The sequence below is a fragment of the Punica granatum genome, chromosome 2 (assembly GCF_007655135.1).
Source record: "Punica granatum isolate Tunisia-2019 chromosome 2, ASM765513v2, whole genome shotgun sequence".
Lineage (NCBI taxonomy): Eukaryota > Viridiplantae > Streptophyta > Magnoliopsida > Myrtales > Lythraceae > Punica > Punica granatum.
Window position 1 is genome coordinate 5,396,290 of NC_045128.1, and position 12,972 is coordinate 5,409,261.

At 37.9% G+C, this 12,972-nt stretch overlaps 3 protein-coding genes across 3 annotated transcripts; all 3 read left to right on the forward strand.

Moving 5' to 3' along the window:
* The first annotated feature begins 333 nt into the window (after positions 1–333).
* LOC116194953 (purple acid phosphatase 2-like) lies at positions 334–2,919 on the forward strand. The gene is made up of 8 exons (XM_031523885.1): positions 334–504; positions 577–780; positions 863–974; positions 1,141–1,370; positions 1,594–1,732; positions 2,035–2,255; positions 2,341–2,462; positions 2,576–2,919. The coding sequence occupies exons 1-8, from the start codon at positions 334–336 to the stop codon at positions 2,766–2,768; spliced, it is 1,392 nt and encodes a 463-aa protein (XP_031379745.1). The 3' UTR covers positions 2,769–2,919.
* Positions 2,920–5,837: 2,918 nt separating this feature from the next.
* Positions 5,838–7,303, forward strand: LOC116194952 (hevamine-A-like). Its single transcript, XM_031523884.1, has one exon. The coding sequence runs from the start codon at positions 6,020–6,022 to the stop codon at positions 6,911–6,913; it is 894 nt and encodes a 297-aa protein (XP_031379744.1). The 5' UTR covers positions 5,838–6,019; the 3' UTR covers positions 6,914–7,303.
* Positions 7,304–10,783: 3,480 nt separating this feature from the next.
* Positions 10,784–11,941, forward strand: LOC116197345 (hevamine-A-like). The gene has a single exon (XM_031527462.1). The coding sequence runs from the start codon at positions 11,015–11,017 to the stop codon at positions 11,906–11,908; it is 894 nt and encodes a 297-aa protein (XP_031383322.1). The 5' UTR covers positions 10,784–11,014; the 3' UTR covers positions 11,909–11,941.
* The last annotated feature ends 1,031 nt before the right edge of the window (positions 11,942–12,972 follow it).

The window sequence follows — 12,972 nt, forward strand, 5'->3', positions numbered from 1 at the left end:
TATACATACGTATTTATGTATTTGAACAAACTTGAATGCTATAAAACATCTTGTCGACTATGTATTTATAGAATTCTCGGACAAAAATAATTCGAGCCCGATAGAAATTGATCAAGATTTTTCTTGAAGATTTTTAAAATAAATTAAAATCTAAATCATGTTTAGCAGAATCTTTCCGTTAAGATATTTGGGATTTGATACTTTTGGCTGTTATGGATATTCCCCACATTCTATGGTAAATATCTGTAGGATTCACATGTTCTGTTAAAAACTTGTTGCTACTTAAATACAGGTACCTGAGTTTTTCAGGGAGACGAACAAACGAAAACAACAATGGTTTCCATCTCTTTCGTGTTTGTTACGGTCGTTCTGTTCCTGAGTGCTGTAGGGCTCAGTTATGGTGGGAAGACGAGCCCCTTTGTTCGGAAGAAGTACAAGTCAGTGTCCATGCCTCTTGATAGCGACGTCTTCCGAGAGCCCCACGGCTTTAATGCCCCTCAGCAGGTGCTTTTCTATCGTATGTATGTAAAATTATGCCGGGATTTTTCAGCACTAGCGAAATTCTGTTCGTGACAGGTGCATATAACGCAAGGCAATCACGAGGGAAACGCGGTGATTATATCGTGGGTGACCCCGAAGTATCCACGTTCTAATAGAGTGCATTATTGGAGTGAGAAGAGTCCGAGCCATAAGAAACATTCTCATGGCGTGATCACTTTCTACAAGTACTATAATTACACCTCAGGTTATATCCATCATTGTACTCTCAGGCACCTGGAGGTAATCCCACTAATATGTTTATCAGTTGATTGAATTTTCTCTTGTAGATAATTGTGATTGATTAAATTTCTTCACTATGCAGTTCGACACAAAATATCACTACACCCTAGGGACAGGACATGTCAGACGGACATTCTCCTTCACGACCCCTCCCAAAGTTGGCCCAGATGTGCCGTACACTTTCGGAATTATAGGTTAGAGTTTTTGTAATATATAAAAATTATAATTTTCGTCAAAAATAGTCATTATATAATTATTCAAATGATAATTTATTGAAAATTTTATTATTAGGATCAGCTATGTTTTTTTTTTTCTCTGTTTGAAAGAAAAAATCATCCAAAATTATGCTATGAATTGCAGGGGATCTGGGACAGACAGCCGATTCGAACCAAACTCTGACTCACTACATATTGAACCCGAAGAAGGGCCAAACAATGTTGTTCGTGGGAGACTTGTCATATGCAGATGATCATCCATACCACAACAATATCAGATGGGATACCTGGGGGAGGTTTATCGAGCAATCAGCTGCTTATCAACCTTGGATCTGGGTTTCTGGCAATCACGAGCTCGATTATGCACCCGAACTTGTGAGTATTTTTCTCTTTGTAAACCTAGCTCTAAAAAATATTGAATTATATGGCAAAACCCAATGCGTTTAACATGAGAGTGTACTTTTGGAGTTTTTTTTTTGTTTGAACTGTTAATGCAATTCTTATTATGATTCATGCTCTTGATGTGAGGGCTTCGTGATCTTTTACTATCCAAACTGAGGAAATAAATCTAGAATGACAAGTCAGTGTTCTGTTTCAGGGGGAAACTCAACCCTTTAAGCCATACTTGCACCGATACTATGTTCCATACAAGGATTCGCAGAGTACGAGTCCATTGTGGTACTCGATCAGAAGAGCTTCAGCACATTTCATCATACTTTCCTCTTACTCGGGATTTGGTAAGAATCCTTACATGAGTTTTATTGAATTGAATTTTGTGTGTACATATTCTCTCCAATGGTGCTTCATATTATGCTTGTGAACTCATTTAACAAGACGACATACTGCTCAGCACACAACCAACTCGATCTAGGGGCAACAACATCATGTTCTAAGACTTCTAGTTCAAGTTCCACATATGTTGTACTCAGATCAAATGCATATCAATGTATATTGGAAGCAGATGCCGGTGTATGTTCTATGATATTTCCTACTATGTTTTGGATTGAAGCTTGAGCTGAACTGGGGTTTGTTGTTTCAGCGAAATACACTCCTCAGTATGAGTGGCTCAAAGCAGAGCTGCCCAAAGTGAACAGGACTGAGACACCGTGGTTGATTGTTCTTGTGCACGCCCCGATGTACAACAGCTACAACTACCATTACATGGAGGGTGAAGCAATGAGAGTTGTCTTTGAGCCATGGTTCGTGGAGCACAAGGTCGATATCGTGTTTGCTGGGCACGTCCACGCCTACGAGAGAACTGTAAGCTTGCTCCTGTATTCATATCTGGTTTCTACTGCTATATTGAATACGTTCGTTTGTCTTATCAAGGAAATTTCATGTGCAGGAACGAATATCGAATATAGCTTACAACATCACGAATGGTCTATCAACTCCTCAAGCCAACACAGATGCACCAGTTTATATTACCATTGGAGACGGAGGGAATCTAGAAGGCCTGGCGACCAGGTAAATACTTTCCTCTGATGAGAATTAACTGCAATTCGTTCTTCTATATATGAATATATTCTAAATTGCTACAGGTTAAATTGATGTACTTGTAATGGTTTTTGATATGGCAGCATGACCGAGCCACAACCTCTGTACTCGGCCTACCGTGAAGCGAGCTTTGGGCACGCCATCCTTGACATCAAAAACCGAACACATGCCCATTACAGTTGGCACCGTAACGACGACGGTTATGCCGTGGAAGCAGATTCGATGTGGTTCCATAACAGATTCTATTATCCGGTCGACGAATCCATAAATGGCTAGACATTATCGATCGAGCACTTTTTCAGGTACTTGGTGTTTGGCGGTAACAATAGTTGATAGGTCTTTTTAATTTTTTTTTCCCGGGTGGAATAATGTTAATAGTAGCCGGTTCTTTTATGTGTGAACTTCTATCCCGGAGTTGTTGGCTGGAATTCTCTTCATGTTTATCAATTTTGGCGTTCGTACAATTTCATAATTGAGTGTTCTCTCTAATTTCTATTTTAATTGAGAATTTATATTTCTGTCAAAAAGTTCAAAGTATAATATGTACTATTATATAATTAATGTATATACACCGCTATAATTGAGTGTAGAATATTATTCATGAGAAATTAAATAAATAATTAACCATTGGATAATAGATGAACAAGAGGTAAGATTAACATATATATAAAGCATATAATGATCTCTCATTGTCTTATCTTGAACCAAGGGGTTAACATATATATAAAGCGCCTAATGACCTCTCCTCTGTCTCCATCTAAGAAAGTAATTTAGTGATGGCATGAACCTTGTTCCGGCCTAATGACCTTGAACCAAGACGTTCGAGTTACTCGGTACAGTCGACGATCAGGATAATGTCTAATTTCTATACTCAGCCATCACTGACTGCATGCCAATCAAATGCGTGTCTCGTCATCACGTGCAGCGAATACATAAAATACTTGTTGTTCTAGCCAGCCACCTTCATACTATCATTATTCCACTCTCTTCCATTTTGTATTCGTCAATCAACCATTTATCGATTTCAGAATTCTTTCATTCACATAGAGTTGGTAGAAATTAACATTATTTGCCGTTGGGCTATCTCTTATCCCCATAGCGTACGTACTCAGGTATTGAAAAAGTTAATAGAAACCGAGTTATACATTTTAATTATCGTATGGCAATCAGGAGGACACAGAAAAACGTTGTCATCTAACTGTCTAAATTCATGAGGAATGCCTTAGATTCCTCATATGAACTCATGAAAGAAGTTTGGTGACAATCTATCTATCTATCTATCTATCTATCTATATATGTCATATAAAGCGGAGCTATGGTGGCTCTGGCCAAATGGCATCAGAACGCTCGGTTTCTGAATGAAATTTTTTCGAATAGATTTGTGGGACCAATCATTATTTTCTCAATTTTTTTAAGAATGAATTCTTGAAATTTTAAATTTTAAATTCTTCAAAACATATAAATATAGATTTGCAGAACCTATCATTATTTTATCAATTTTCAAATTTCTTTAGAAAATGAACTTTCTAATTTTTTTTAATTTCTAAATCATATAAATTTAAATTGTGAGACCAATCATTATTTTCTCGGTTTTTCAAGCTCCTTCTAGAAAACTAATTTTTAGATTCTTGACATATATATATATATATTTATGGGACTAGTCATTATTTTTCTCAGTTTTGAATTTTTTCATTTTATGAAAAATACAGATAAAACAAATAAGTAAGATCTCATTTGCTTTTCAAAGGACAAATCAAATCATGGCAAGCAAAAATCAAAACAAAATATTTTTTTATGGATATAAATAACATATGTTAATTATATAGTGACCTCTAAAAAAATCTTGTTATGACTAAACGCGAGTTCTTCAATTTTTCACACGCATGCATGTTTACTTTAGTAAATATATCATTAAATGTGAATGTGAGTTATAGTCTATATGTATATACATATGAAAGCAAGAACATGGTGGAACCGGTCAAATGGTCTCAGAATGTTTGATTGCTGAATGTAATTTTCTCAAATTTTGAGTTTTTAATTTTTATAATTATTTTTAATAAAAAATATTCATTTAAATTTTGAAATAAGATCGGAATAAAAATAATATTATTCTATATTTTCATGAGATACTATTAGTTACAAAGTTTTTATAAATCACAAATTTTGGAATTTAAAATTTAATAATGTTTTTGAGTTTTTCTAATTTTTAATATTGAATTTATGAATTTTTTAATATTTGAACACTAGATGGAACTTTTAGTTATTTTAGTTTTTCTAATTTTTATAATAATCTTTAATAAAAACAATTTATTTTAAATGATATCATAAAAAGATTCTTTTGATAAAATAGATTTCTAAAAAGAATTTCAAAAGATACTTTATGATATGATTTGAACCAAACGAAATATTTTGTTTGATTTTCTAATGAGATTATGTTAGTTACATTTATATTTAATAAATAACAAACTTTTGAATTTTTAAAATTTTAAAAAAATTTTGGTTTTTCAAACTTTAATATTGAAGATTAAAAATTAACGTATTGGGATATAATGAAATTTTCAGATATTGACCACTAAATGAAATTTTCTCATTTTTTTTTTATTTTTCTACTTTTTTATTATAATTTTAATAGAATCAATTCTTATTAATTTTTAAAAGATATTTAATAATAAGATCCGAATAACCTATAATATTTTTCTAATTTAGCATTAGTCATATATATCCAATATAACATATTTTTATTTATTGTAACAATTTATAAAAATTTAAAACACACGTGTCATATATAATAAAATTGACTAAAAGATAAAATGAATCACGTTCTATCTCGTGCAAAGCAAAGACTTCATGACTAGTACATGATAAAAGACGAAATGCAAGTCTAGAACATAGAAATCAAATTATTGGATTTGTCTTGTTCACTTTCTTAGTGCCTAACTATGAACTTATTATTCTTTTTGGTGAGACTATAAAATATTCCCTGACAATGAATTGAGAATTACCTCAGTTCCAATGGATTTTCAACCCTTGTACTGCAGGAAAAATTTAGCTCATGTGGACCACAATTTGCAACGGCACAATACCTCTTAGTTTATTAACTTTTTTTTTTAATCATCGTTTTGTTTGCCTGATTAATTAATTAATGAGGTGCAAATAGAAAACAAAAATGGAGTCAGTTAACGCCATAAAGAATCATTCAGATCAGACATTTTCTTCTTCAAGTCCGTTTTCCAGTTCACATATCAATGATGAGTTTAGTCTCTAGCATTTGTTGTTTTACCCGGTCGAGAGAAATGAAGAAGTACGTCATTTGGAAGTGGACAATGGTTAAAGTACGCCATTTGTTCGGAGTTTAGGATATGAACTGTACATTTGATGTCAAGTTTCATCCCGTTTACACCACTCTGAAAACAAGATATGATCATAAGAGTGGTCAATTCGTTCCCCTATAAAAGCCTCCAAGAAGCTAAAGTATCCATCACCGCCAGATAGAAAAAATAAGCAGTCCCATTCCTTTTTCTAGGAAAATGGCATCGAAATCCATCATTGCTTTGACATTTCTGTCTTCGACCATCTGTGCGCTTGTTGTCGGTGCGAATGCTGGTGGAATTGCCATCTACTGGGGCCAGAATGGGAACGAGGGAACGCTGGCAGAAACATGCGCCTCTGGAAACTACCGTTTTGTCAACCTGGCCTTCCTTGCGACATTCGGTAATGGTCAGACTCCCATGATCAACCTCGCTGGCCACTGTGACCCTTACAGCAATGGATGCACGGGTTTGAGCTCCGATATCAAGTCGTGCCAGGCGAAGGGGATCAAGGTGATGCTCTCGATTGGAGGAGCTGCGGGGAGTTACTCCCTCACCTCCTCGGATGATGCAAAGCAGGTTGCAACGTACCTTTGGAATAATTTCCTGGGGGGCAAGTCGTCTTCCCGTCCCCTGGGCGATGCTGTCCTTGACGGGATAGACTTCGACATCGAAGGAGGAAATGGAATGTACTGGGACGATCTTGCCAGGTACCTGTCTGGATACAGCAAAAAGGGGAAGAAGGTATACCTCACTGCAGCTCCTCAGTGTCCTTTCCCGGATGCATACGTCGGAGGTGCACTTAAGACAGGCCTATTCGATTATGTCTGGGTCCAGTTCTACAACAACCCTCCATGCCAGTACAGCTCCGGGAGTGCAACCAACTTGGAAGACTACTGGAAGACATGGACTTCGATTCCCGCCACAGAAATATTCCTGGGGTTGCCCGCAGCGCCTGACGCAGCAGGAAGCGGCTTCATTCCAGTGTCTGATCTGACTTCCAATGTGCTCCCGGCTATCAAAGGTACTTCCAAGTATGGAGGCGTGATGCTGTGGTCGAAGTACTACGACGACCACACCGGATACAGCAAAGCCATCAAGAGTGATGTCTAATATAAATATATATATATATATATAAATAAATAAATATATATATGTATATAGCATTGTTCTTATGTGCTGTGATCACAGGTTGTCTGCTATAAAGTATGTAGAATTTATTCAGAGCCGCGTGATGTTATGTACGTGCAATGTTCACTCTTGTAAACATTCGGACTTGTTCCATGGCAACTCGTTCCTCCTTTTTGTTTACTTGTGATATCTTATCGAGCGTCTTCCTCCCCGGTTTTGAGAAATGGTCAAGTATAGTTAGTGAGGCAGGGTACAAAACATAACTTTGTTTTCTCTGCAAATCAAGCGGGCAAGTTGTTATTGGAAAATATCAACCCAATATGGTTGGCTTGGTAGTTAATGGGTGTGACTCCCATTGAGAAGTTCCACCCAAAAAACCATGCAAGAGAATATTCACTATTGGGCCACCTGTAGCTTACAGGATGTTTACGTTAGCCGTGGGATTAGTCGGGCAAAATCCGAATATTCATTAAATAAATAAATAAAAATCAAGATACGTCTGACATGGTCCAAACCTCGACAAGGTTTGGCTACAATATCAATTCAGAAGTTACAACCTTACAAATAAGTTACCCCATACTAATATGCATTTCGGATAAGATTATATAAATCATTTCAGTTAAATATATGAACTTTTCAATATACATAGCCCATTTAAAATTAATTGAACTAAATTGAACCGAATTTAACAGAAATGGACAGAATTCAATTAGTTTCTTACATGAATGGAATTCCAAAGTTAGAAGAAAACCAACTTGAAAATTTTTATGTGAATTCCACTCTCCTATCTTTTCCCTTCTTTTTATTTATTTTTTTTGGACTGTATTTATTTATTTTGTTAAAATATGAATTTAAACTTTAGTTGCCGGAGATGTCACAGTCACAGATAGATACAAAAGAAAAAGTTCTGATCAATCAGAAGAATCCAATCCAGCCAACGATCTTTGTCATGAATATCCAGGCAAAGGTGAATCCTATGCTCTCTGCCCTTTTTGGTTGGAGCTAAAGGAGAAGCGGGTCGGAACTAAGGAAGAAGCGGGCTCAATCTTTCCATGTCTCTTCTAGTTTCAATGATATCAAATTCTAGTCTAGTCGGCATTGTTATGGTGCATTTCGGAAGGCCTTATGGAAGAAACTTCGATATGCTAAATTAAGCCTTTCAAAAAAGCTAGCTAATTGCACTCATCGAATGAGAAAAAGCTAATCGCAGAAAGCTACTACAACATGTCGAACTCATATGTGTATAAGAACCGACTGAATCTGATGACCCTTAATAATTGTTTACGCTGTAGATACAAACTCCAGGCATGAACCGATCAAATATGAGCTCCAACTCGTTTCTCGGCATCTCCTGTTTGATCTTTATTGTCAAGGTTCTTTTATGACCTGAGAGGAGAGACTGTATATGCATAATCAAGTAAAACCCGGAGTTGTGTGAGGCTTGAATCTATATAATTTGCATATATGCACTGAACACGAGCAGATGCATACATCGAGCTTTCTATTATGCATAATATAAGCCGTGTTGCTACTGCACGGACCAATAATTTGACGTGGAAGAAGAATAGAAGGGTGCTCAGCTGTCACACCAGCTTTCACCTATACCAAATACTCCAGAGAACTATATGACAAAAGGAAGATTCTCAAGAGGCGTTCTTTTCCCTCGCTACAGGAATTGATCAAGATTGGTCCGACTCGCAGATGGACCGGTTGGTAAAAAGAGGCACAAGTTCACTATATTTTAAACTTGAAGGAGCTTTCTGTGTGACAGCAAAGGCATGACCTATGCTGTAAGAACTTTGTAAATTCATGGACGGTCCACATGTTTCAACTTATACAAACAAGCAGTCAGTCATTATCCAAAGGGATAAACACCAAAAGCTTGACGAGACAAATTGTTCATCGGGCGTGCTCTTGAACCCGATTCGACGATTCCTTGAGATTTCTCACAATAGCTCATCTGGCTTAGCTTCAAGATGGACTGCCGAATGCTGATACATGCTAATTTGCTGCACAAAAAAGCAGATATGAAAAGTGGAAAATATAAGAATCAGAAAAGCCAAGCACCAGAAAACTTCCCTTTGTCGGGATTTTAGTGGTACAGTCAGAGCTTTACGGGCCTAAATCCAGCTTAATCCCTTCGCAAGCCGGCCCGAGCTGATTGTTTGTGTCAGGCCTAGCACGATTAGGGGATTTCCTGCCGCTTGACCCTGGCCAATCTAAATAATCCCTTACAAAAACACACACAAGAATTATCATAAGCGGTTGATTATGAAAAACTATCCTATCTACTGACCCTTATTGTTGTCGATGTAGATATAAAGTCTAGGAAGCATTTAGTGATTGAATTTGAGCTCCAATCTGTTTTCCCGCCATCTTGTATACGAAAAAAGTTTTAATGTCTTCGATATGGAGAAGAAAGAAGGTAGGAAAATAGAACTTGAGTGATTAAAGGTGATTTTGTAGACCCAAACCCCACGTTGCTCTAATAAAGTGGGAGAATCGTTCAGTATATTCCACATATAGCCTAAGCCCTTTTATGACCTGAGAAGAGACTATATATAAACAAGAAGAAACCGGCGTGGCATGAATCTACATAATTTACAGACCTCAAACACCAGCAGTTACATCGACTTTCTAGTACAAAGAGCCCTGATCCTACCACAACAGCCAATTAGACACGAGCATTCTCAGTTCTCGCACCAGATTTTTTACCCCATTCTCCAGGAGAACTACAAACAAGAGACAGTTTTTGCCCGGCAGTATAGAATTGGCTATTCACTTGCTCTCAGTGTTCCTATTTTTACCAGATCGTATTTACGCCTTGTGCGGTTATCACCACCTGGGACGTTTTGTGTCCACCTGAAATATCAGCACCAAGAAACAGTCTCAACAATCATTAACATTAAAAAGATATGGGGGGTGGAATAGAAGTCAGTAGATGTGTGTTCGTAGTAATGGCTATGAAAGTTCGTGAATGCAGGTTGATAGCTTGCCAGATCGAACATATTTACGCTCAAGCTCAAAGATAAGTATGTGAACTCTGCCATTCTGTCTAAAGCGGAGGACCAGAAACACCTGACGAATGAACATTCTCAACTTCAGCTAGTTGATTTTGGTTTTAAACGAAATGGTTATGATACTCAACTTCAGCTAGTTTCGTACGTACTCAGGTATAAAAGGAGTTAATCAAAACCGAGTCATTTTATCGATTGGATCATAGACACGAAAATCTTGTTGAATACTACCAAATTCAGGAAGAGTGCCTTTTGATTCCTCATATGGAATTTGAAACTCTGAAACTGTACATGAGAAGTTGGGTGACATAACAATGACAAAAGACAGAAACGTAAATCTAGAAGAACAATGATCAACGTAGAAATCTAATTAATGGATTTTTCTTGTTCATTTACTTAGTGTCTAGCTGTTATTAGTTTTTCTTTTTCTTTTTTTAGAGCACAATGTGTTCAGCCAATGCTTGAGATTAGTTCCAGCTGAGGCAATTGACCCTCGCCACGAGGTGATTCCATTGAGTTTCAAATCCTTGCATTATATGTAAAGTCCATTTACATGAAGCACATGTATTGTCAATCGGACCACATCTCGTGATTTATTAACTTTATTTATATCACTTTCGTCTTTACTTGATTGATTAATTAATTAATGAGGTGAAAACGAGAAAACAAAAATGGAATCAGTTAAGTCCACAAAGAATCATTCCAATGAGCACCTTTGCATCTTTAACTCCGTTTTCTATTTCATATGTCAACATGAAATTAGTCTCTAGCTATAGTTAATGTTTTTACTCAGTGGAAGAAACAAAGATATATATATGTCATTTGGATTAATGATTGGTCGATCCAATTCGTTCGGACATTAGGATACAAATCGTAATTCGATGACAATTTTCATAGGTATAAGGCCGCCTACAGACATTATTCCATGACAGTTGGTCTAAAAATAAAATATGATCATGAGAGTGGTCAATATTCGTTCCCCTCTATATAAGCCTCCAAGTAGCTAAAGAATCCTTCTCGGCCTGATAGAAATATCGAGCAGCAGTTCCATTCCATTTTTTAGAAAATGGCGTTGACATCCACCATCATCTCAACATTTCTCTCTTTGATGATATTGGCGCTTGTTCTTGATGTGAATGCTGGTGGAATCGCCATCTACTGGGGACAGAGTCAGAACGAGGGAACGCTGGGCGAGACATGCGCCTCTGGAGACTACCGTTTTGTCAACCTGGCCTTCCTGGCGACTTTTGGGAATGGCCAGACTCCCATGATCAACCTCGCTGGCCACTGTGACCCCTACAGCCATGGATGCACAGGTTTGAGCTCTGACATTAAGTCCTGCCAGGCGAAGGGGATCAAGGTGATGCTCTCGATAGGAGGAGCTGCTGGGAGCTACTCTCTCACCTCCTTGAAGGATGCAAAGCAGGTCGCAACGTACCTTTGGAATAATTTCTTGGGGGGCAAGTCTTCTTCCCGTCCCCTGGGCAATGCTGTCCTTGACGGGATTGACTTTGACATCGAAGGAGGAAACGGGATGTACTGGGACGATCTCGCCAGGTACCTGTCTGGATACAGCAAAAGTGGGAAGAAGGTATACCTCACTGCAGCTCCTCAGTGTCCTTTCCCAGACGCATACATTGGAGGTGCACTTAAGACAGGCCTATTCGATTACGTCTGGATCCAGTTCTACAACAACCCTCCGTGCCAGTACAGCTCCGGGAGTGCAACTGACTTGGAAGACTACTGGAAGAAGTGGACTTCAATTCCCACCGCTAAAATATTCCTGGGGTTGCCTGCAGCGCCTGATGCAGCAGGAAGTGGCTTCATTCCCGTGCACCATCTGACTTCCAAAGTGCTCCCAGCTCTCAAGGGTACTTCCAAGTATGGAGGAGTGATGCTGTGGTCGAAGTACTACGACGACCACACCGGATACAGCAAAGCCATCAAGAATAATGTCTGAAATATACTATGTTATTGTCTGTCTTCATGTGACTGCTCGTCTACAATCAAGTATGAAATTTTATTCAGAGCTTTGGTGATGTTATATACGTGCAGCGTTAACTCTTGTGAACATCTTGGACTTGCTCCATGGCACCACATCCACCTTCTCGTTTACTTGTGATATCTTATCGAGCATCTTCCTCCTCGGTTTGAGAAATCGGACCAATTGTACTTGCGGTTGCCAGGGACCTCACAGATGGATACCAAAAAAAAAAAAAGGGTTTGGATCAAGCACAAGAATCCGATTCAACCAACAATTCTTTGCCATGAATATTCTGGCTAAGGCGAATCCTATGCTCTCTCCCCTTTTGGTTGGAGCTAAAATACAACCCACTGAGGTCGATCTTTCCAAGTCTCTTCTAGTTTCAATAATATCCAAATTCAAGTATAGTTGGCGCTGTTGCGATGCATCTTAAAAGGCCTTATGTCACCCAGTATCGGAAGCTTAATTGTGGATTTTCTCCATTCACAAAACTCAATTTTGAAAATTAAGCCTCTTTATGCATGGAATGCCACTATACCATGCCGGACTTGTATATCTATAACATAGAACCCACATAATCTAATGACTCTTATGTTCCTAATGAGTCTATATACCGACAAGTTACATCGACCTTCTGCTGTGTGAAGCAGCATTGTTCCTACCACAAAAACCGAATTAGACACGGAGGAATAAGTGTGCTCAGTAGTCACACCAGTTTTTACCCCTACCACATACTCTGGGAGAAACTACCACACGAAGCCGATTCACGAGAGCCATCTTTTGTCCTCTATATAGGAATCGATATCGTCGGCGATCCGAACTGACAGATAGACCGATTGGTAAAAATAGCAAACCGGTTTGAAATGATAACGACTCGAATAAACTTAAAGGAGTTCCGTTGTGATGAGGAAGGCATCATGTATGTAAGAACAGATAGCAGAGATAGAACAGTAAACCCGCACATTTTTAACTTAAAACACACAAGACGTCAGTCATCGCTCAAAGGAAAAGCACCAAAAGCCTAACAGGAAAGTTTATTC